Genomic DNA, 26,587 nt, shown 5'->3' on the forward strand with positions numbered 1-26,587 from the left:
AGGGAAGAGTTAGAACACTAGAGAACACAGGGAAGAGTTAGAACACCAGAGAACACACAGGAAAGAGTTAGAACACCAGAGAACACACAGGGAAGAGTTAGAACACCAGAGAACACAGGGAAGAGTTAGAACACTAGAGAACACACAGGAAAGAGTTAGAACACTAGAGAACACAGGGAAGAGTTAGAACACCAGAGAACACACAGGGAAGAGTTAGAACACCAGAGAACACACAGGGAAGAGTTAGAACACTAGAGAACACACAGGGAAGAGTTAGAACACCAGAGAACACAGGGAAGAGTTAGAACACTAGAGAACACAGGAAAGAGTTGGAACACCAGAGAACACAGGGAAGAGTTGGAACACCAGAGAACACACAGGAAAGAGTTAGAACACCAGAGAACACAGGGAAGAGTTAGAACACTAGAGAACACACAGGAAAGAGTTAGAACACCAGAGAACACAGGGAAGAGTTAGAACACTAGAGAACACACAGGAAAGAGTTAGAACACCAGAGAACACAGGGAAGAGTTAGAACACTAGAGAACACACAGGGAAGAGTTAGAACACTAGAGAACACAGGGAAGAGTTAGAACACCAGAGAACACAGGGAAGAGTTAGAACACTAGAGAACACAGGAAAGAGTTAGAACACCAGAGAACACAGGAAAGAGTTAGAACACCAGAGAACACAGGGAAGAGTTAGAACACCAGAGAACACACAGGGAAGAGTTAGAACACTAGAGAACACACAGGAAAGAGTTAGAACACTAGAGAACACAGGAAAGAGTTAGAACACTAGAGAACACAGGGAAGAGTTAGAACACCAGAGAACACAGGGAAGAGTTAGAACACTAGAGAACACACAGGGAAGAGTTAGAACACCAGAGAACACACAGGGAAGAGTTAGAACACCAGAGAACACACAGGGAAGAGTTAGAACATCAGAGAACACACAGGGAAGAGTTAGAACACCAGAGAACACACAGGGAAGAGTTAGAACACCAGAGAACACACAGGGAAGAGTTAGAACACTAGAGAACACACAGGGAAGAGTTAGAACACCAGAGAACACAGGAAAGAGTTAGAACACCAGAGAACACACAGGGAAGAGTTAGAACACCAGAGAACACACAGTAAAGAGTTAGAACACTAGAGAACACACAGGGAAGAGTTAGAACACCAGAGAACACACAGGAAAGAGTTAGAACACCAGAGAACACACAGGGAAGAGTTAGAACACCAGAGAACACACAGGGAAGAGTTAGAACACCAGAGAACACACAGGAAAGAGTTAGAACACCAGAGAACACAGGGAAGAGTTAGAACACCAGAGAACACAGGGAAGAGTTAGAACACCAGAGAACACACAGGGAAAGAGCAAATGAAAGGCTAAAATATCAGTATTATTATTTTAAACACTCAGCAAAACTCAGATTTTCAGATGCATTTGGTAATGCTGCCCTAAATACGGCACCTTAAAACCAACAAGAGAGTAACATGTCATTATATATACCATTTCAGGTGAAAAATAAATAATAATTAAGGAGCAGGGTAGCGAGGGTAATATAGCAAGAAACAAATGTCCTAGATTAAATTGGAAATTAAGAAGAATTTAATAAAGATACCATAAAGAAATGTATATTCTCTGAGAGTATACGTTTGCAAGAAAACCCACGAAAATGATCATATTTGTGTCTTTAATCCCATATGTATTCAGACTTTGATTTTCTTTATTTTATGAGATAAACCTCAAGTTCTTAGTTTCTCAAAGTATTTAATATGAATATAAAGTGTATAATATTGTATAATATTGTATAATAATGTAATGTATAATGAAGGCACTGTACCTCTGTGTTGTCCTGCCTCCTCCACACTGACCCCCTCCTCCTCACTTCTCTCCCCCAGCTCGAGGCCTCCTTCCTGGGCAGCGGCTCTCAGAGCGACCCCCGACCCCGAGTCCTCGTCCGGGTCGCTGCCGCCCTCTGAAGCAACATCACATATCATCAGGACATAGGAAAAACTAAAAGAAGTCGAATACATTTGATTTTTTCAATTATTTTCTTGCAAATGTTTTATTTTATTTTATCGTTGATTTTTAAAGTTTGTCCTCTTGTGAGTTGTGCAGGTTTTTTATGTTAATTTATAGAAATCACTAGTTTTGCCAGTTAAATTGTAACATCAACATCAGGACTTCCATTTACAGCCCAGAAGTCATTATGTAATATTTTCTCTGGTTTAGAGGTTGGTCATTTTATTTTTTATTCTGAGAAAAAAGTAAAATTGTGAGAAAAAAGTTAAAAAAAAAAGTGGAATTCAGAGAAAGTTTAATTCTGAGAAAAAAGTCAAAAAAGTCGAATTGTAATAAAAAAAGTCAAATAAAAAAAAAAGTTGAAATCTGAGACAAAAGTTTAATTCTGGAAAAAAAGTTGAATTGTGAGAAAAAAGTGAAACTGAGGAAAACGTCACATTTTCTGAAAAAGTCGAATTGTCAGAAAGTAATCAAATTGTGAGGAAAAAGTTTTGTGAATAAATAGTAAAAAAAAGTTGAATTCTGAAATCATCAGGACTTCCATTTCCAGCCAGAAGTCATTATGTAATATTCTCTCTGGTTTATTTGATGCTCATTTTATTTCATTTCCCACACTGCAGTTATTTTGTTTAAGGACCAGAGTGACGTATTTCTCTCACTGTGTTTGATGCCTCCTCCTCCCAGACCAGCTGAGTATCCAGTGGAGAAACTTCCTCCTCCTGCTGCTCCTGCTCCTCCACCTCCTCCACCTCCTCCTCCTCCTCCTCCTCCTCCTCCTCCTCCTCCTCCTCCTCCTCCTCCTCCTCCTCCTCCTCCTCCTCCTCCTCCTCCTCCATAGTTGTAGGTAGTGAAGCCCTGGAAGTAACCTGCAGGATAAATCAAACGCACCCAAAACATCAGCTGACGGCCTCAAGAAGTGAAGAATCTCTAGTTGTGCCACTTAAATGGTAATGTACGTGTCAACCTGTGTATATTTCCCATACATTTAACCCTTTATTCTCAGAATGATCACACGTTTAATTTCATATGATCTAACACTTAAATCACAGATAATGCTCCCCCTTTTTCCACATTTGTATGTTTTTCTCATGAATTAAGATCTAAATATTTCCTCGTAATCTCACATAATATTGTTTTATTTAAAGGTCACCTATCATGCAAACTCCACTTCTCCATGTCTCTTCTACATCAACATGTGTCCCCTCTTCTTCATGTCTCTTCTACATCAACATGTGTCCCCTCTTCTCCATGTCTCTTCTACATCAACATGTGTCCCCTCTTCGTCATGTCTCTTCTACATCAACATGTGTCCCCTCTTCTTCATGTCTCTTCTACATCAACATGTGTCCCCTCTTCTTCATGTCTCTTCTACATCAACATGTGTCCCCTCTTCTCCATGTCTCTTCTACATCAACATGTGTCCCCTCTTCTTCATGTCTCTTCTACATCAACATGTGTCCCCTCTTCTCCATGTCTCTTCTACATCAACATGTGTCCCCTCTTCATCATGTCTCTTCTACATCAACATGTGTCCCCTCTTCTTCATGTCTCTTCTACATCAACATGTGTCCCCTCTTCTCCATGTCTCTTCTACATCAACATGTGTCCCCTTCTTCGTCATGTCTCTTCTACATCAACATGTGTCCCTCTTCTTCATGTCTCTCTACATCAACATGGTCCCCTCTTCTCCAGTCTCTTCTACATCAAATGTGTCCCCTCTTCTTCATGTCTCTTCTACATCAACATGTGTCCCCTCTTCTCCATGTCTCTTCTACATCAACATGTGTCCCCTCTTGTCATGTCTCTTCTACATCAACATGTGTCCCCTCTTCTCATGTCTCTGCTACATCACATGTGTCCCCTCTTCGTCATGTCTCTTCTACATCAACATGTGTCCCCTCTTCTTCATGTCTCTTCTACATCAACATGTGTCCCCTCTTCTTCATGTCTCTTCTACATCAACATGTGTCCCCTCTTCTTCATGTCTCTTCTACATCAACATGGTCCCCTCTTCTTCATGTCTCTTCTACATCAACATGTGTCCCCTCTTCTCCATGTCTCTTGCTACATCAACATGTGTCCCCTCTTCTTCATGTCTCTTCTACATCAACATGTGTCCCCTCTCTTCATGTCTCTTCTACATCAACATGTGTCCCCTCTTCATGTCTCTTCTACATCAACATGTGTCCCCTCCTTCTTCATGTCTCTTCTACATCACATGTGGTCCCTCTTCTTCTTCATGTCTCTTCTACATCAACATGTGTCCCCTCTTCTTCATGTCTCTTCTACATCACACATGTGTCCCCTCTTCTTCATGTCCTCTTCTTACATCAACATGTGTCCCTCTTCATTCATGTCTCTTCTACAATCAACATGTGTCCCGCTCTTCTTCATGTCTCTTCTAACATCACATGTGTCCCCTCTTCTTCATGTCTCTTCTACATCAACATGTGTCCCCTCTTCTTCATGTCTCTTCTTCATCAACATGTGTCCCCTCTGTGGAAAGAGACTCTGAAAGTTTCAGGAACAAAGATTCTCTCTCTGTTTGATCCATTTTTATAAAAACCTGTCTGAAAATGAGCTGATCAGATTTTGGCCACTTTATGATGTCATAACGATGGGTGTACATAACTGTTTTGCCCTGGTTCTCAAAGGAGCACCTGGAGATGTTGCTTGGTGCGCATCCTTAAAATGAAATAAACCTTTTGAGGGGTTCTTGACTTTATGAACGGGGGGGGGGGGTGCCCTAGTGAGAACCTTTTTTTGGTGGGGGGTGCGCATGCGCACCTGCGCACCAGTTATGTGCAGCCCTGGTCATAACGATGTTTTGGCTTGTGCAACCATTAGCCAATCAGCAACGAAGGTAACCCCCCCCCCCCCCCCCCTTATCACCTGCATCTCCTCCTAGAGCACCATTAGCCGCTTTCACACCAAGTACTTTCCCGCACTTAGTTCCCAGCACTTAGTTCCTAAACTAAAGAGCAGATCGCGTTCACACCGGAATAAGTCCCTGAGGGAAGATTACGCAAATGAGCCGCTGACATCACTTCGTCTTCTTCTGCTTTGGGTTTACTGGCAGGCCGCAAACCACTTCACGGCGTATACTGCCACCCGGGACCTTTAAACATTTTAAGTTGTTTTAGCTTTAGGTTTCTCTTTCTCATACATTTAATGTTTCTTTTTCTTTTTATATTTAAGGTTTCTCAAGCATAAGAGATCTCCGGTGATATTAACTTCAGTCAGACAACTCACTTGTTTCTTGATATGTTTATTAGAAGCAGCAAATAGTTTGAGTCTGGAGTCTAGATCACTCCACAGATTTACACAGAACATTGAGGCCCAATTCCAAACCGCCCCCTACACCCTACCCCTACACCCTACCCCTCCGTTTGCGCGTTCGCGCGGAGGGTCCGCCACATTAAGGGCTGTTCCAAACCAACGAGTGTGGAGGGGGAGTGGGTTATCAAGCCCTCAAACAGCGAGTCTGCAACAAATATCTAATGTTTTTTTTATATTGAAGGTTTCTTTAGTATTTGAACCAACAAGTTTTTTTTATCAGAAATCTTTGAGTTTTTTCCCCAAAATGTTTGAAAAACTTGAATCTCAAATAATTTTCAACTTTTTATATCATCAGTTTGAGATCTTTTTTTGTACATTTCACACTTTATTTTATATAATATCCCTGCTCTATAATTGTACCTCCTCCTCCTCCTGTTCCTCCTCCTCCTCCTCCTCCACCTCCTGTTCCTCCTCCTCGGTACAGACCTCCTCCCCCCCCCACTGAGGTCGTGGAAGTTGGGCAACGTCTTCTGTCTCTTCCTCTGCACTTCCTCTTTATCTGAAAACACAGAGACACGAGAGCAGGTGAGTATTGTTGTTATTATTATTTCGTTTTTGTACTATATATCGTTTTTTTAAATTATTATTCTTATTAACATTATTTGTATTCATTGTTATTGTTATAATTATTGTTGTTGTTATGATGGTGACCTATGATCTGGGGGTGGTAGGTGAAGGGTTTGGGTTCGCTGGTCTCGTTGTCAGATTTTCTCTTCAGCTGAACGAACACCGACGTGGGTTTCTGGAGATTCTGGTCGCGATACTTCGGAGTTTTGAACACGATGGCGAACTGAAGAGAACGTGCAAAAAGATGAATGAATAAAACAGTAAGAAATAAAAATGTAATAAATGTCAGTGTGTGAATAAATAATAAGGAGATTAAAATAACGAAACGGCAAGAAAAAAGTTGTTTATAGAAGGAAATGTCATCACGGTGATAAAGGAAATCAGATGTAAAATACTGTGTGTGTGTGTGTGTGTGTGTGTGTGTGTGTGTGTGTGTGTGTGTGTGTGTGTGTGTGTGTGTGTGTGTGTGTACAAATGTAGAATACAAACTAGATTTCTATCTGAGATATAAGTCGTACATTAAAAAGAAAAAAGCTCACAAATTAAGAGAACATTAACGGAATTTGTATTCAGGTTTTATGTAAACAGCACAGAATGAGGACTGATGATACTACAACTATTTACTTTCACTCATACTTCTACATATGAAGCTCAGCGCGAGTTCAACCAGGAAGAGCGTCTTTCCTCATTCATTTACTATTTCCATGTTACTACTCGCTCTCCTCTCAATAAGTGATCGGGGGCGTCACTCCCCAGCTTAACCAATCACTTCGCTCTATTCTCACAAGCCTATCATAGCGCTCCGCTAACCCTTTTAAATCTGCTCTCCCCTCTGACAGCTGTCATTTCAGGTGACTCGACACAACCCTCCTCCACCCCTTTTCACCTCCTGTCCCTCTGAATCCAGGGTCAAGCTAAGCCCCTCCCCTTCAGACCGACCCAACTATCCATTCACCACCACCAGGGTCAAGCTAAGCCCCTCCCCTTCAGACCGACCCCAACTATCCATTCACCACCACCAGGGTCAAGCTAAGCCCCTCCCCTTCAGACCGAACCCAACTATCCATTCACCACCACCAGGGTCAAGCTAAGCCCCTCCCCTTCAGACCGACCCCAACTATCCATTCACCACCACCAGGGTCAAGCTAAGCCCCTCCCCTTCAGACCGAACCCAACTATCCATTCACCACCACCAGGGTCTAGACCCATGGGGGGTTTCATCGGATCGGTTCTCCCCTCCCGAATGATACTCCTGCACAACGGGGCCTAATCGCCAAAACTCCATTATATTCATTTGTGTATTCCTGGCAATAAATATGTATTCTTTCATCAACACCGTCTCTCCTGATTGAACTGCTATTATTACTCTACTATTCTATCCAGTAGTATTTTATTTGTTTAATTAAATATAAACAGAAATACCTGTCTGTGCACGTCTGTCGGGGAAAAATCTCCCAGAGCCTCCCAGATTAACCCCGAGTCGTCCTCTTCATAGAACCTCACCTGGATATCATCTAGAAAACACACACACACACACACACACACACACACACACACACACACACACACACACACACACACACACACACACACACACACACACACACACACACACACACACACACACACACACACACACACACACACACACACACACACACACAATGTATTATTATCACTACCAAATATTCATTTATTTCCCCATGTTATAACCTTTTAAATGTTTGTTTGCATAATGACACTGTGGCTTTCTATGGAAGAAGAAACAACAGCACTCCAGGAATTTTTTTGGGGAGATATGTCAATAGATCTGAATAAAATGTACTATTTTATCAGTGGTGTTTCAGGAAACATCACTGATAAAATAACTGAATGCTCATTTAAACCGAGTGCAGAGGTGTTATGAAAGCCTCCAGCAGGGGGCGGTATCACCTGATTTATTACATTTCCTGCACTTTGTTACATTAGAGAATCTGGTAACGAACTGAGGAGTGAAAATGGAAATTCATTTTTTTTTTTTCATTGAATCATCACTTTACAGACACGGGAAAATCATCATGATGAGTCAACCTGTGTGTGTCGTTTTATGCTAACTGTTAGAAAAATATAATTCATCCCCGGCTTGAGCTTCAATCTCAGGATCCATGTATCTGTGATCCTCTCCAGAATGGAAGTAGTCATCACATACAGAGCATCAACTAGTTCCTGAACAGTGTCCTTCACATGCTGATATCCAAGAGAGGGAGTTACACAGTCACAAGATGGAGGAATAGAAAGCAGTATTCAATGTTTACTTCAGATTAGCTCCACGTCAGAAATGAGCATGCTTGTCATATGTCTCTCTCCATAGAGGCTGAATCATCATGTTAATCACATAGCTATCATATGCCTCAAACAGTCCTGACGCTCTTCTAGGTAATCATACATCCTGTCATGTTCACAGCTACAGTTGGGATACCTTTGTTATCATGTTGCTCTCAGATTGGAAGAGGACATTCACTATTTTCCCGAACACTTCATATGATATATTTTATTCACTATGTTTTAGCATGCTTCTCACCTTTCTGCACCTTGTCACAGAGCAGGTAAACCTCCTCTCCTCCGCTCACACAGCCGGCCGTTCGATCCATCCGAACAATCTTCAGATTAGAGGCGTTCGGGGCTTCTGAGGGAAAAACAGACAAACAAACACCATCAATACATACACCTGAACATCAGCAGGAGAGGACTCTTTAAAGTAGAGACTCTACACACTGATATACACCTGAACATCAGCAGGAGAGGACTCTTTAAAGTAGAGACACTACACACTGATATACACCTGAACATCAGCAGGAGAGGACTCTTTAAAGTAGAGACACTACATAATGATATACACCTGAACATCAGCAGGAGAGGACTCTTTAAAGTAGAGACACTACATGCTGATATACACCTGAACATCAGCAGGAGAGGACTCTTTAAAGTAGAGACACTAAATACTGATATACACCTGAACATCAGCAGGAGATGACTCTTTAAAGTAGAGACACTACACACTGATATACACCTGAACATCAGCAGGAGAGGACTCTTTAAAGTAGAGACTCTACATACTGATATACACCTGAACATCAGCAGGAGAGGACTCTTTAAAGTAGAGACACTACACACTGATATACACCTGAACATCAGCAGGAGAGGACTCTTTAAAGTAGAGACACTACATGCTGATATACACCTGAACATCAGCAGGAGAGGACTCTTTAAAGTAGAGACACTAAATACTGATATACACCTGAACATCAGCAGGAGAGGACTCTTTAAAGTAGAGAAACTACATACTGAAATACACCTGAACATCAGCAGGAGAGGACTCTTTAAAGTAGAGACACTACATACTGATATACACCTGAACATCAGCAGGAGAGGACTCTTTAAAGTAGAGACACTACATACTGATATACACCTAAACATCAGCAGGAGAGGACTCTTTAAAGTAGAGACACTACATACTGATATACACCTGAACATCAGCAGGAGAGGACTCTTTAAAGTAGAGACACTACATACTGATATACACCTGAACATCAGCAGGAGAGGACTCTTTAAAGTAGAGACACTACATACTGATATACACCCGAACATCAGCAGGAGAGGACTCTTTAAAGTAGAGACACTACACACTGATATACACCTGAACATCAGCAGGTGAGGACTCTTTAAAGTAGAGAGACTACATACTGATATACACCTGAACATCAGCAGGAGAGGACTCTTTAGAGTAGAGACACTACATACTGATATACACCCTGAACATCAGCAGGAGAGGACTCTTTAAAGTAGAGAGACTGACATACTGATATACACCTGAACATCAGCAGGAGAGACTCTTTAAAGTAGAGACACTACTACTGATATACCACCTGAACATCAGCAGGAGAGGACTCTTTAAAGTAGAGACACTACATACTGATATACACCTGAACATCAGCAGGAGAGGGACTCTTTAAAGTAGAGACACTAAATACTGACTATACACCTGAACATCAGCAGGGAGAGGACCTCTTTAAAGTAGACGAACACTAAATACTGATATACACCTGAACATCAGCAGGATGAGGACTCCTTAAGTAGCGACACTACATACTGATATACACCTGACCCATCAGCAGGAGAAGGACCTCTTGTAAAGTAGAGACACTAATACTGATATACACTCTGAACCTCAGGCAGGCAGAGGAACTCTTTAAAGTAGAGACACTAAATACTGATATACACCTGAACATCAGCAGGAGAGGGACTCTTTAAAGTAGAGACACTACATACTGATATACACCTGAACATCAGCAGGAGAGGACTCTTTAAAGTAGAGACACTACATACTGATATACCACCTGAACATCAGCAGGAGAGGACTCTTTAAAGTAGAGACACTACATTACTGATATCCACCTGAACATCAGCAGGAGGAGGACTCTTTAAAGTAGAGACACTACATACTGATATACACCTGAACATCAGCAGGAGAGGACTCTTTAAAGTAGAGACAACTACATACTGATATACACCTGAACATCAGCAGGAGAGGACTCTTTAAAGTAGAGACACTACATACTGATATACACCTGAACCATCAGCAGGAGAGGACTCTTTAAAGTAGAGACACTAAATACTGATATACACCTGAACATCAGCAGGAGAGGACTCTTTAAAGTAGAGACACTAAATACTGATATACACCTGAACATCAGCAGGAGAGGACTCTTTAAAGTAGAGACACTACATACTGATATACACCTGAACATCAGCAGGAGAGGACTCTTTAAAAGTAGAGACACTACATACTGATATACACCTGAAACATCAGCAGGAGAGGGACTCTTTAAAGTAGAGACACACACACTGATATACACCTGAACATCAGCAGGAGAGGACTCTTTAAAGTAGAGAACATACATACTGATATACACCTGAACATCAGTAAGGAGAGGACTCTTTAAAGTAGAGACACTACATACTGATATACACCTGAACATCAGCAGGAGAGGACTCTTTAAAGTAGAGACACTACATACTGATATACACCTAAACATCAGCAGAGAGGACTCTTTAAAGTAGAGACACCGACTACATACTGGATATACAGACCTGAAAACATCAGCAGGAGAGGACTCTTTAAAGTAGAGACACTACATACTGATATACAACCTGGACATCAGCAGGAGAGGACTCTTTAAGTAGAGACACTACATACTGATAACACCTGAACATCAGCAGGAGAGGACTCTTTAAAGTAGAGACACTACACACTGATATACACCTGAACATCAGCAGGTGAGGACTCTTTAAAGTAGAGAGACTACATACTGATATACACCTGAACATCAGCAGGAGAGGACTCTTTAGAGTAGAGACACTACATACTGATATACACCTGAACATCAGCAGGAGAGGACTCTTTAAGTAGAGAGACTACATACTGATATACACCTGACATCAGCAGGAGAGGACTCTTTAAAGTAGAGACACTACATACTGATATACACCTAAACATCAGCAGGAGAGGACTCTTTAAAGTAGAGACACTACATACGGATATACACCTGAACATCAGCAGGAGAGGACTCTTTAAAGTAGAGACACTAAATACTGATATACACCTGAACATCAGCAGGAGAGGACTCTTTAAAGTAGAGACACTAAATACTGATATACACCTGAACATCAGCAGGAGAGGACTCTTTAAAGTAGAGACACTACATACTGATATACACCTGACCATCAGCAGGAGAGGACTCTTTAAAGTAGAGACACTAAATACTGATATACACCTGAACATCAGCAGGAGAGGACTCTTTAAAGTAGAGAAACTACATACTGAAATACACCTGAACATCAGCAGGAGAGGACTCTTTAAAGTAGAGACACTACATACTGATATACACCTGAACATCAGCAGGAGAGGACTCTTTAAAGTAGAGACACTACATACTGATATCCACCTGAACATCAGCAGGAGAGGACTCTTTAAAGTAGAGACACTACATACTGATATACACCTGAACATCAGCAGGAGAGGACTCTTTAAGTAGAGACACGACATACTGATATACACCTGAACATCAGCAGGAGAGGACTCTTTAAAGTAGAGACACTACATACTGATATACACCTGACCATCAGCAGGAGAGGACTCTTTAAAGTAGAGACACTAAATACTGATATACACCTGAACATCAGCAGGAGAGGACTCTTTAAAGTAGAGACACTAAATACTGATATACACCTGAACATCAGCAGGAGAGGACTCTTTAAAGTAGAGACACTACATACTGATATACACCTGAACATCAACAGGAGAGGACTCTTTAAAGTAGAGACACTACATACTGATATACACCTGAACATCAGCAGGAGAGGACTCTTTAAAGTAGAGACACTACATACTGATACACACCTGAACATCAGCAGGAGAGGACTCTTTAAAGTAGAGACACTACATACTGATATACACCTGAACATCAACAGGAGAGGACTCTTTAAAGTAGAGACACTAAATACTGATATACACCTGAACATCAGCAGGAGAGGACTCTTTAAAGTAGAGACACTACATACTGATATACACCTGAACATCAGCAGGAGAGGACTCTTTAAAGTAGAGACACTACATACTGATATACACCTGAACATCAACAGGAGAGGACTCTTTAAAGTAGAGACACTACATACTGATATACACCTGAACATCAGCAGGAGAGGACTCTTTAAAGTAGAGACATCACACACTGATATACACCTGAACATCAGCAGGAGAGGACTCTTTAAAGTAGAGACACTACATACTGATATACAGACTTATATTTAAATAAAGGAAGGAAATGCAATAAGACGGCTTAACAAAGTAAACTGCAGCTTTAATGTAAAGTGAAGGTTCAGAGTGTGATGACTCAGAGAGGAAGCTGCAGCATACGGAAACCAGAGCGGCAGGAAGAGGGAAATGAAACCCGACTTCACAATAATCCAGATACAGAAACACACTGAAGTCACAGAAAACACTGAGAGCAGAAGTTATCCTGATGTAATGCTGTACACATACATGAAGTGGAGGAAAAAGTGCGATATAAGCTTAACAAATGTAGAGGAGTGGAAGTATAAAGTAGCATAAAATGAAAAAACTCAGGTACAAATAACTTAAAATTATACTTAAAACATCCTGCAGGAATCTGACTGTCTCTGCATACTTTAGCTTAGCATGTGGAAGTGTACTGTAACTGTTTCTGCAGACTAGATAGATAGATAGATGGATGGATGGGTGGGTGGGTAGGTAGGTAGGTAGGTAGGTAGGTAGGTAGGTAGGTAGGTAGGAGGGTTGGGTGTTTTTGGGACTCACTGCTGTCGTAGATGGGGTCTGAAACGACGGGCTCGAGGCGTCTGGTGAAGCCTCCGTCGCTGTCGGGGAGGAAGGCTGTGAACATGAGTCTCACCACGCTGAGGTCCATCTCCTTCGCCTGCTGGGAGGCTGTGCTGCAGATCACACTGCGCTGGTGCTCTGAAGAGAGGGGGGGGGGGTGGGGGGGGATATTAATGAAACAGTGAAAGAAATGTTTTTTAGGTGAGATGTCAGACACACATTTTCCGGATTTGGCGTACATCTGGAAAATGAGGAGGGCTCCCTTTACTTTCTAAAATATGTCCTCACTTCCAACCTTCAAAAGGTCCTTAGTTTTACAGAAGTATAAATCACTTCCCTTTCCTATAAATGATAATTTCCAGAAAATATCCTCACATCATTAAATATCCACAGTTTCCTTTTAACATATTGACTTTCTAATCAAATTCCTCGTACGTTTCAACTTCCTGGTAATAAACCTGTTTCTGATTCTGATTCTAAAAAGTTCTTATTCTGCGCTGGTGCTCTAAAGAGTGAGAGGGGAAACTGATATTAATGAAAAAGTGAAAGAAAAACGCCAGAAAATGGAAAAGGTTTTTTTAGGTTAGATTTCAGACACACATTGCCCACATCTGGAAAATGAGATTTGATTGAGATAACTTTACTTTCCAAAATATGACGTTACTTCCAACCTTCAAAAGGTCCTTAGTCTTAGTCTGAATTATACATCACTTCACTTTCCTTTAACATCTAGACTTTTTTTCTCAAATGTCATCAACTTTACAAAAAAATCAACATTTGTACTTAAACATCCAGACTTTCCTAAAATGTCTCCAGTTTTCCAACATTTGTTCTTAATTTTCATAAACCTCATCCCATCCCCACTTTTATAAAAAAAAACTCCCCACTTTCCAATATGTCCCCTTAAAGTCTGAAGGATCACGTGGTCCTCTCAACGTTCCCTGCACAGGAACACACACACACACGTTTATATATATTTGTTTTTGTATTCTGGATTGTGGGAAACGGTATTTCGATCTCTCTGTCTGTACACACAAACTGAGAGATTGACAATAACACACACACACACACACACACACACACACAGTATTTTACATCTGATTTCCTTTATCACCGTGATGACATTTCCTTCTATAAACAACTTTTTTCCTGCCGTTTCGTTATTTTAATCTCCTTATTATTTATTCACACACTGACCGGAGAGTTCTCGGGGCACCCGGACCTCCCCCTGCATGGCGTCGATCTCGGGGTGGATGGAGACTCCGCAGCTGTAGCCCAGCCTGAAGGCCTCCACCATCCTCTCCTCCAGAGTCTTCGCCACGTTCTTCTTGGTGACGTGGAGGATGCCCAGGTTAGGGAAGCTGGCAGAAACACACCTGTGAGTCTTGTGTGTATGTGTGTGTGTGTGTGTGTGTGTGTGTGTGTGTGTGTGTGTGTGTGTGTGTGTGTGTGTGTGTGTGTGTGTGTGTGTGTGTGTGTGTGTGTGTGTGTAGATAGATAGAATTGTAGGATGACACCCTCTTTAAAAAGGTCCCCTATTATACTGTTTTTCATCAATATATTCAATCAGACCTGATGTTGGAGTCTTTGGGCAGCAGTTCGGTGACGCAGATCCCTTTATCGCACTGTTTCCCCACCAGACTGTGAGCGTGGAGCTGAGGGAGGGGAGTCAGCGCCGTCACCAGCTGGACCACCACGCGCGCCGGACCCTGGTAGTTACTGATCTGAAACACACACACCAGACATTAGACTGGGCCTTCTCACAGAAAATGTAATAGTTACTGATCTGAAACACACACACCAGACATTAGACTGGTCCTTCTCAAAGAAAATGTAATAGTTACTGATCTGAAACACACACACCAGACATTAGACTGGTCCTTCTCAAAGAAAATCTAAGTTACTGATCTGAAACACACACACCAGACATTAGACTGGGCCTTCTCAAAGAAAATCTAAGTTACTGATCTGAAACACACACACCAGACATTAGACTGGGCCTTCTCAAAGAAAATCTAAGTTACTGATCTGAAACACACACACCAGACATTAGACTGGGCCTTCTCAAAGAACATCTAAGTTACTGATCTGAAACACACACACCAGACATTAGACTGGGCCTTCTCAAAGAACATCTAATAGTTACTGATCTGAAACACACACACCAGACATTAGACTGGGCCTTCTCATAGAAAATCTAATAGTTACTGATCTGAAACACACACATGTTTTTACATCGTGTATGAGAGTTCTTCAGTCTGTGGCTACAAGTATGGCTTTATTGTCGCGTGCTTTTACATTTGTTTTGTCTAAATGTATTCATGCTGCTTTTTATATATGTATTGATGTACAGCACTTTGGTCAACTCTGTTGTTTTTAAATGTGCTGTATAAATAAAGTTGGATTGGATTGATTCCTTTATGTAGAAATAACGTTTTCACTGTGATGAGATTCCCTGCTATGAACTGTTCTTATATATTTTTATTTGATTGATTACAGAGTGTGGAGAGGAGCCAGTTCACCTGCCGAGGAGCCCTTGAGCAAAGCACCGAGGCAGCCTCTCCACTCTGATCCTCTCATTGTGCACAACCATAACTGTGTGTATTTGTATGTATAACAACAAATTCATGTGCGTAATTCAACATGTATATTTTCTACTTTCTTGTTTATTTCTACAGTATTTTACATTTTTATTGTACAATACCTTATCTTTCATGCTGCTGCAACACAAACATTTCCCAAATGGGGATCAATAAAGGACTTCTTATCTTATTATTATAATAACAGAGTGGGAAACTGAATTTCAATCAATAAAAGGTCCATCTTCTTCAATCGTTTGGCTAATTTGAAGCTAATTGAGCAGCACGTAAACAAGGTTTGGCTCATTTTAAGCTAATATACTTGAAATGGTTTGGTTTATTATACGTGGCAATAGACAAGTCTTCAACAAATGGAAAGACAGCCATAAATGTTAAAACAGTCTCAAACTGAGAAAGAAAAAGGGTTTCAGAATCAGGTTTATTTCCAGGGAGGTTGACACATATTGAAACATCTTTAAAAAATATAGCAGTATTTACCAGATCAGTACAATTTAAAAAGATCCTCAAAGATAAAACTGGATAATTGTGCGTGTGTGTCCCTCTCCCCCTGATTGTCTCCCTCCAGGTGCAGCCTCTCCCTCAGGTGCTCCCAATCCCCAATCAGGGCCTCCATAAAGGACCTGAGGAAGGCTGCAGTCCCTCTCTCCTTCTCCTGTGAGCTGCATGGATGGCAGCGGGTGATCTGTGCTGCAGTGTAGTGTTTTGGTTGTTGTCTACGTGGGACGTGCAACTTGTAGAAGTTCTGAGTATTGTTATGATTTACTGTGGTCTCTTTCTGTCATGAGAATTTTTTTTGGTTTTGTCGCAAGTTTGCAAATTGTCTGGTGAGTCTCTTTGTCTTTGATTAATTAAAAGTCCATCTTGTGGCTTCACAGACCGGTTTCCTCTCCTTTTTTTTCTCTTGCCCGGTTATTTTATATTTTGTTACTTCCCTTTGGTACCCCTAGTCCAGGAGGGAACGTAACAAGCGTGTTGCAGGGTTACAAAGCAGAACAACAGAAGGCACCAGTAAGAGAGCGACATAAAATGAGTAATTAAATAAATACAAAATGTGTAAATTAAAGAAAAAACTGATATTTTTCAAGATGACTGGCGAGAAAAACTAGTAAATAAGATTAAAATAACGATACGGCAAGAAAAAAGTTGTTTATCAAGGAATCTCATCACAGAGAAAACGTTTGTTCAAAGGAAATCAGACGTGAAATACAGTGTTCCTGTTTCCATCGCGTGTGTGTGTGTGTGTGTGTGTGTGTGTGTGTGTGTGTGTGTGTGTGTGTGTGTGTGTGTGTGTCATGTTGCTGCAGGAGTGCTGTAACGGCTGCAGGTGAATAAACTCGGCGGCACTTCCTCGTTCCTCGAAACACAGCGAGCTGCAGTTTTGGTTTCCTGCCAAATTCACACTTTAATTTATTTGCGGTCTCCGTCTTCTGCTGCAAAACGTCTGATCAATCTGATGCACACGAACTCACTCAGAAACCTCAAGTTACAAAGCAGAAACCCCAGAGTTTGTCGATTTCTGTTAATGAGCTTGGTGTTAGACATTTCTTTTGCAGCTCTGATCGGAAACATCACGTTATGATATGGATAAATACTCAATGTTATGTTACTTTCTAAAAACGTCCCTTCTCTCCTAAAACCTCCGCAGTTTCCCCCAAAAAGTCCTCACTGTGTAAAAAAGGCCCCAGTTAAAACACACTATGAAGAGTGTGTTTTAACATCAGTGACAAGACTTGGAAAAAAGCGATATCATTGATGTTCACTATAATTAGATTGAACATGAGGTCAATTCATTTCTGTTTCTAAAGTTTCATTTTCAGATGTTTTACAGTTCAGGACGGGAACAGTTAAAACATGTTTTAAAGGTCCCCTATTATACTGTTTCTCATCAATATATCACAGGTCTCAGATATATCCAGAGCCTGTCTCTGATTGGCTGAAACACCAAACAGATCATTGCAGCATTACCCATAATCCCCTCTGTTTCAGCCCTGTTTCCAAAGTGCTGATTCTCTGTCTGTTACTTTAGATGAAAATAAGGAGCCCCTCCCCACGCCCCTCAGAGAGATCTGGGCCCGTTCTCATTTCATCAAATGTCCCATCCTCGACTCCTCGACTCCTCCGGTAGTGACCCGGAAATGAATTTTAGCGCGCCATGTTGAAGGACATCTCATTTCTCGAAATGCACATCGAGGACCGAGCATCGAGCGTCGAGGAGGCTCTCTGGAGGAGCTCTAACCGAGGAGACACTGATGGGTCCTCCGCGGCTCCTTCGTGGATGCATTTCCGGCAACAGAGATGTTTCAAAGAGTCGTGACGCACGGCCGGACTGATCTCAGCCAATCACAGCTCTGCATGCATCCCCTGGATATTATTTTATTAACTGCTTTCATCGCGACGCGATGTTTACAGAGAGAACAGCTGTGAGGTCCGTGCAGAAAGCAGAGCAGTGTGTATAATATATATCACTCAGTCTAACAGGCCTACTCTCTTTATTTGCTTTAGTTTAGTAGATATCTACAAACAAAGTCGAGATGTTTCTAAAACCATTTAGTGCTTCACAAAATAAAATACACAACGGCTGTAGCCTGATTATATGCTTTAGGAGCTGTAGGTGCGTGTGTGTGGTGTAGGTGTGTGTGGTACAGTGTGTGCGTAGATGCAGCGGACAGACAGGTCTCAGTTGGTTTGGTGTCCTCTGCTTACTTTTAATACTTGTAAATAAAACTTTTGGCCCGTCATTTATTTCCCTCATTGTAGCGACCAGAGAGGGGGGGGGGATATATCCAGTCTCTGATAGTGTTACGTTATTATGAGAGTGCTCTGTTTGATTCTGAAATTGTATATATTTATATAAATATATACATATTATGTGTGTGTGTGTGTGTGTGTATGTGTGTGTGTGTCCGCATCTGTAGCCTGTTATTGTCTCATTATACCGCACTGTGAATGAATTAAAAGTAAATATATAAGTCATCATGAACACATCTGTCCATCAGACAGAGGGCTGCTGTGCCTCCTGTCATCATTAATGGACGTCTCTTTAAAATGACCGCTCAGAGGAGAGGAGTTCTCATTTCTCTAACCGCCTGCTGCTTCCCCTCCTCTCTCCTCGGCTCCCCTCCTCTCTCCTCGGTTCCCCTCCTCGGCTCCTCCGCTCGCATCTCCTGTGGGCGGGACTAAGTCTCGAGGATAGGAGTCGAGGAGGGGAGTCGAGGATAGGAGTCGAGGAGGGGAGTCGAGGAGGGACATTTGATGAAATGAGAACGGGCCCTGGTTACAAAGAACTCAATGGTGCTCTAGGAGGAGATTCAGGTGATAAGGGGGGGGGGGGGGGGGACATCATGATGATCATGACATCATAAAGTGGCCAAATCACGTCTTACATCACGTCTTCAATCATCTCTCTTCACACTGGCATATCCACCCTGATCACATGACACGTCCTCTGCTGTTATTGATTATATTGTCTTGTTTTGTTTTTGTTGTGTGTTTGTTTATCTTGTACGACGACCTTGAGAACCTTGAAAGTCACCTATATAAATAAAATGCATTATTATTTATTATTAAATACATTTCACTACACAAGGTAAATGGAAGATCAGGCTATTGTTCGGCTTCTTGCAGTGCATTTTGGGAAATGTAGTTAAACAATAACAGAGTGAAAGTAGCTGTGAGAAGAAAATAAACTACAACAGGAAATGATGATTATGGAAAAATGGGTTGCTGATAGGAACATATTTTAATTTAGTTTTTCTTCCTGCAGCTACATGGACTCAACGTGACGGAGGACGGTCATAAATCAATATTATAAATGGAGTCAGTGTTTCTGGGGCAGAGTGGGCGCTCTCCACCTCCAGACACTCAACACCTTTCCTGCTTCTGACGCAACGCCACTTCCTGCTAATTACACCGGCTGTCATGGGAGGAAATTCCCGTGTGTGTGTGTGTGTGTGTGTGTGTGTGTGTGTGTGTGTGTGTGTGTGTCAGTATTAACCTGGGCATGTTCAGACAAGCAGAGGATTCTTGAACCTAAAACTCAACTGAAGAGAAACACACTGATATATAAAACTGTAGATTACTTAAATCGACAAATGAATAACATTCAGTTTGTTTTTTATGTTAAGAGTCGTTGTTCATATTTCAGTTTGTTTTATTTGTTACAAGTTCAAAATAACAATAAAATGTAGAAAAATATTCATCGAATTTTCAAATTTCTACTGAAGGAAATCTCACAAGTAAATTCATTAAAAAAAAAGATTCCCATCTCCGTTTGGTGCTTTAAGGATAATCTGTTGGGACGTGTCTACGATCTGGATTCGTGTGAAACGTCAGATATGTGTCTGCAGACTGCGGCAGGAATCTGGGGATTTCCCCGTCTGCTTTTAGTCAGAACATGTGGGAGCTTCAGAAACAAAACATGAAACATAAACTCTGTATATCTGTAGAGGGGGGGGGGGGGGTGTTCTCAACATAAGGTCTACAAACCACAGGGGGTCGTCTGATGTGCAGCTGAGGATTGTGGGAGATTAGAAACACTATAATAATATAATATAAGATACAGACAATAAATCATAGTTTAAAAATATAATTAGTTGTTACGTGCCGTGTGTGTGTGTGTGTGTGTGTGTGTGTGTCACAAAATGTGATTTGAAACTGGATAAAAGTCAGTTAATGAACTAATGCTGCTCAAAGGGGATTCAAGTGGTTTATTTGGGAGAAAGTGATTTGTTTTCTTTGAATAAAAAACCCTATTTTCCCAAAAATGTACCACTTTATTCTCGTAAAATCAGACTGAATATTTTTTGATTGTGACTTGTGAAGCATTCAGGCTTTTATACACTCACCTACATGTTACTACAATACCTTTAGACATGAGCGTAATTTCCACTGGGGACATGTCCGCCCCACTTTTCAAATGTGTTGTTATTTTTTTACTCAAGTGCTCATCGTCACGGAGGAGCGTCTGTGCGTGTGTGGCACGAGCGCTTAGATTGTAAACTTTAGTCCAAGTTATCTCAGTGGCTCTCAAACGGTTTGGTCATCTATGTAAACAAATATTTCCATCTATTTAATATAGTTGTTCAAAATAAGTTAATAAATCATTCCAATGTCAGTAAAAAATCAAAAACACAGTTTGAAAGGCGAGTAAAATATGCATAAATAAAAAGAAAGAATGCAGACTAGGTAAGATAAAGAAAGGAGAGAGGAGTATATCGATGATGTGTTATTGGTTGTGAGCATATTCTAATGGTTTGGAGTATTGAAATATATACAGTTCTGTTTCATATGAGTGTTGAGAGCTGTATCCATACATCTCTTCATGTTGCCCTCAAAGTGCACCAGATTGATGCATTCAACTTCAATTTAAAGAAACAAATCTTCCTGGGGTGCATGCCCCGGGACCCCCCTTGAGGAGGTGAGGTCATCACAAATAAAACAGGTTCACATGGATAGGATACTAGATAAGTGTGCGCACTCATTATATACACTACACATTTTTCTTGGCCTTGTTAACACCATAGTCCCTAATATATTTGTAGAAAGGCAGGAAATGGAATTAAATCGAGAAAATGTTTCATTGCGGAGGACCCCCTGTTTTGTGTCCCCCCCACTTCTCAAACCAAAGTTACACCCTTGCCTTTAGAGATCTACAAGAAAAGACCTGTATAAAGAAGTGATATGCAATGAAAGACCGTTAGGATCTACACCTCATAGTGAAGTTATAAACATTAATGTAGGAAGAACTACAGCTGGGTCCGGCTGTAAAGTCTCTCTGCAGCAGACACTCTCTAGGTGAGATTAAACTGGACGTTTGGAAACCACAGAGGAGTTGATTCAACGTGGGGAATCCCCCGAAGAGAGGGGGAAGCCAGGGAGGAGTCCCTAATTATCATATTAAAGATAACAGACCATAAAAGACTTCTCAAATGATCCTCTGTAATCAGTGTTAGCTCTAAAGAGGCCCTACTCTGCTTTCTGTGGTGTTCCCTCTCCTGTAGTGTTCTGTAGGTGTTAGTGCATGTTAACGGTCTGCAGAGGCTAAAATCCCCAAAGTTCCAGAACATAGTGACATTATTATTATTATTATTATCATGTATTTATTTCAACATGGACCATGCACACAAATACATTCATCTCAGAGAAGAGATGAATTAGGTAGGAATTTATTTGTATTTTCACTGAAAATGAGTGTATGTATGTTTATGTGTACATATGTATGTATGTATATATAATTTAGTTTATCTGTGTGAGTATTTAATTACAGAATTATCTTTTATTGACTTTATCCTGCATCTGGATGACTAACGGGAGCTTCCTCTGGATAAACTCTGCTCTCCCTCTTCTACTCATTTAGTTTGTTTTTTAGACGTATAAACTTTCTAAATTGTTGAAATAGTAGAATAAATAATAAAACAATAAATAATAATAATCTGCAGTCCTTCGGTCGGTACATAACAAACACGAAACACATTGCATCATCTCTATCACACAGACAATTATAAAACATGACTACGGAGCACTTGCGCTCCTATTGGCTAGCGCGCCAACACATTGTACGTGATAGGCTAAGGGGCGGGACATCTCTAAGCAGGTTGACCAATCACAACAGAGCTACAGCTAACCAATCAGAGCAGACTGGGCTCTGGTTTCAGACAGAGGGTGAAAAGAGGTGCTGCAGCACAGGCAGTAGTGCTAAGTTGTTACATCGAGCCTATTTTAATGAACGTAATCCATTGTTTTGGAAAAGTCAAAAGAAGTATATTCAACTAGAATAAGTAAAAATATACACTAATAAGGAACAGCCTAGGTCAGGGGTGTCAAACTCAATTTCATCGCGGGCCACATTCGCATAAAGGTTGCACTCAAAGGGCCGGTTGTAACTATATAAATATAATATATATATAAAATAATGTATTATATTACATTATTGCCTCTGACTTGGATTATTATCGGATAGGATAATAAGTTAGTAATTAACTACGTCTGAAAGCAGAAGTCCAGGGCAAATAATTGCAAGTCTCTTCAGTGCGCATGTCACAAAACGAGATGCATTGTGGGACATGTAGTTTATGGGCAACCTGCTTCTGTAAAGTGGCATGTAACCGTATAATAAACGTATTATATTCTTTGCAAGCTTTTGCGGGGCCACAGAAAATGAAGTCGCGGGCCGGATTTGGCCCCCGGGCCTTGAGTTTGAGACCCCTGGCCTAGGTGGTCAAATAAGGATCAATAAATAAATAAAACTAAAAGAAGACTAGGGCGGATAAGATCTCATATGTATTTTTAATAATTGCTTTGCTGTTTAATCACTTTAATATCTGCACGATTTATTCCATTAGTTTGTGATTAAGAGAAAAAACCCTTTGTAGAAAAGTCACCTCTTCTTTAGTAAAAGAGTGAGCTGACAGGAAGCAGAAGGAGTTTCTGCTGACAGTCGACCACATAACGCTCTCATTCTTCTCTCTGCATCACTAAGTGAAATCACTTCCTGGACATTATTTATAGCCGCATTATGAAGGAATGAAGTTTAAAACCAGACGGGTGAGAGTGATCTGATGTCACACCTCCACCAGGAGCCGATTCAAGAGAGATGTTTTATATTCAGTAGAGGCTACATGATGAAAAAGGTGCAATACAACACTTCTACTACTCTCAACTGAAAAATCACACTCAGCGTCTCCCGATTACTGAATTATTCATAGTTTAGTATATTTTAAACAATAGCCAATGATCCACAGAGGTCTCATCATCTCAAAAACAAACTGACTTGGTGAGTAAAACTGGTAAAAGCACTGAATAATGTTAAAAATCTGTGTTTCTCCAGTGGACACAGGGACAAGCAGCTCTAAGCTAACGGCTAACAAATGCTCAGCTGCTGATAATGTAAGATCCAGATGTTCAGGAGTTTTTTACCTGAAGTCAAATTATCCTCAGAGGTTTAATCATCTCCAAAACAGACAAACCCATGGATTAAAACAGTAACGGACCGTCCACACAGCAGCGTTAAAAAAATCTTGGAGGTGGGCGTATCTGAAGCTTGGGGATTTTTTGCGAGCAAGGCACCAACAACCAATCACATGAATCTCCCGCCCCCGACATACGAAGCAAAAAAGTTTGAAGTAAACTGGATATAAACTCCCCAAACAGGCGAAAACATAACACTGTCTCTGCCACCTCCCTCCATGCCTGGCTCCTCCGGTTTGTATCCCAGTAGGTAAATAGGGACTGGTCATAAAGCACCTGGTGATTCCCTACCGCTAATTTCTCCTCCATTTTTTGGAATATGAGGAAATGACCTGCGGTATGTCTCTCCCAGCATACACGCCGTTTGATTGGCTAGCGCTTGAACTGTCAGATTTGCATACACGGGATTTGATTGACTGACGCTTCCACCTCAGCTTCAAAAGTTGAACATTGCTCAACTTTGAATCCTGAAAATCCTGAAAATCTCCGCTCGCCTGCCCACAATGCAGTTCAGCGAAAAGTGAGGGAAAGTGACGTCACCCCATTCAAAGTGAATGGGCAGAAGCGTTTCAAGATTTTTTTAACGCTGCTGTGTAGACGTACCGTAACAGACACCATAAAGATCTATGTTTCTCTGCTGGACACAGGGAGGAGAAGCTACAAGCTAAAGGCTAACGCTAGCTTAGCTTGTTTCTCTGATAACGTCAGATCAATACGTTTCAGAGGTTTTAACCGAAAGCAGAATTATGCACAAAGATCTCTTCCTCTCCAAAACAAACAGAGCTGTGGATTAAAACGGATAAAAACACTGAATAAAAGCAGTTTAACTAAGAAAATGTATGTTTCTCTGGTGGACACAGGGAGGAGAAGCTACAAGCTAAAGGCTACAAGCTAAAGGCTAACGTTAGCTCAGCTTGTTTTTCGGATAACGTCAGATCCAGACGTCCCATCACTAAAATCCTTCATCCGGTTAAAATATAGAGTTAAAAAGCACCAATATCAGAAAGAGGGGAAAATGTGGCTTAAAACTGGATGAAAAGTCGTTTTATGACAGCTTCCTGCAGACAACGCTGACGCTGCTCAAAGGGGATCTAATTGGTTTATTTGGGAGAAAGCGATTTGTTTATTTGAGTAAACAAATCAATTTATCAATAGTTGTTTATTCTTCCTATAACTTGTGTATGAACGCACCTCTGCGTTGATTAAAATTACACATCACTCTGTCATGTTTGGGATATGGAAATACACAACTGAGCTAAATATGAGTAGTCCTTTTTTACAGTTTATAAAGCAGAAATATAATCTTGAATGTACCTTGACGGCGGGGTAAGTCTTCCTGTTCTTCTCACTGGAGGCTCCCGGTAATCCCCCGTGAGACGGACCCTCACATCCGTACCTGAACCTGAAGCCCCGCTGAGACCACACACACACACACACACACACACACACACACACACACACACACACACACACACACACACACACACACACACACACACACACACACACACACACACACACACACACACACACACACACACACACACACACACACACACACACACACACACACACACACACACACACACACACACACACACACACACACACACACACACACACACACTTTTAAATCAGGTTCATCCGGTACAGATGATAGATAGATATATACTTGATTTGCACATGTTTAAACTATACCTTGTTACTATCTAAATGTCAATTAAAAAAGTGTAACTAACTGTATATGTATAGAATATGTTTACATTTTAGTTTGACGTAACATGACATGTTACTTTTTCAGATTTACTTAATTATGATTTAAAACAGAAAAAGCAGCAAATCTTTTTTCTGTTGACACGTCTGGTTGTCGGACACTAGGGGTTTTAAAGTCAAAAGTAGCAGTAAAGCAGGTTGATCTCAACATGTCAAAGCATTGTTGATGTTTTTAGAAATCAAAAATCTGATTGAAAGAGTTTTACAAGTTAAATAAACAGAGAGAAGAAAGTGCAGATGGACACATGTTGTTCCAGAGATTAGCGTTTCTGACATAGTGAACAGGCGTTTAGAGGACAGTCTCACCTGTTTGGGCTGCTCTATGATCTGCAGGAACGGACCGTCCGCTGGAACAAACACAGGGACACAGTCAGCATTAAAATGTCAAATATACCAATGTATAATCTGTTTAGGGAGGCTGTGGCGCAGTGGACTAGTACGTTGGTGTTCGGATCAGGGGAGCACAGGTTCAAACCCCACTGCAGTCAGCATGTCGTTGTGTCCCTGAGACACTTCACCCCAAAGTGCTCCTGTGGGGATTGCCCACAGTATTGAGTATGTAAGTCGCTTTGGATAAAAGCGTCTAACAAGTAACATGTCATGTTTACTGTTAATACTTCAATTACATTTTTCTTTACATTTCTTATTTTCCTCTGAAAAACGTTTTATTTGATTGTTTAATTTACTAAGAATACACACTTTGTCTTAGAAAGAAACTGTAAAAACAGAAATAACCTTCTGATTTTCAACTTTCCCACGCTCCTTGAACGGATCATGTGTGACAAACTCATCTGTCGGTAAAAACGATCAGGCTCAAAATTGTGATATTTCATACATTTCTTTAAGATGTCGGCAAAAATAAACGTGTGCAGTTTCCAGATCCTGTGAAAGCATTTGACCTTATTGTTATTTTTAT

General features: G+C 41.0%; 1 protein-coding gene across 1 annotated transcript in view; it reads right to left on the reverse strand.

Moving 5' to 3' along the window:
* Positions 1 to 26,587, reverse strand: part of LOC117482565 (nuclear factor NF-kappa-B p105 subunit-like) — a 40,005-nt gene that overhangs the window by 8,541 nt on the left and 4,877 nt on the right. The window contains 13 exon segments of the mRNA XM_034130699.1: positions 1,850 to 2,022; positions 2,678 to 2,741; positions 2,841 to 2,897; positions 5,731 to 5,810; positions 5,812 to 5,869; positions 6,022 to 6,160; positions 7,360 to 7,451; positions 8,498 to 8,602; positions 13,313 to 13,471; positions 14,531 to 14,694; positions 14,906 to 15,057; positions 25,213 to 25,311; positions 25,978 to 26,018. Coding sequence (XP_033986590.1) covers positions 1,850 to 2,022; positions 2,678 to 2,741; positions 2,841 to 2,897; positions 5,731 to 5,810; positions 5,812 to 5,869; positions 6,022 to 6,160; positions 7,360 to 7,451; positions 8,498 to 8,602; positions 13,313 to 13,471; positions 14,531 to 14,694; positions 14,906 to 15,057; positions 25,213 to 25,311; positions 25,978 to 26,018 — 1,383 coding nt within the window.

Source organism: Trematomus bernacchii, unplaced genomic scaffold (genome assembly GCF_902827165.1).
Source record: "Trematomus bernacchii unplaced genomic scaffold, fTreBer1.1, whole genome shotgun sequence".
Classification (NCBI taxonomy): Eukaryota; Metazoa; Chordata; class Actinopteri; order Perciformes; family Nototheniidae; genus Trematomus; species Trematomus bernacchii.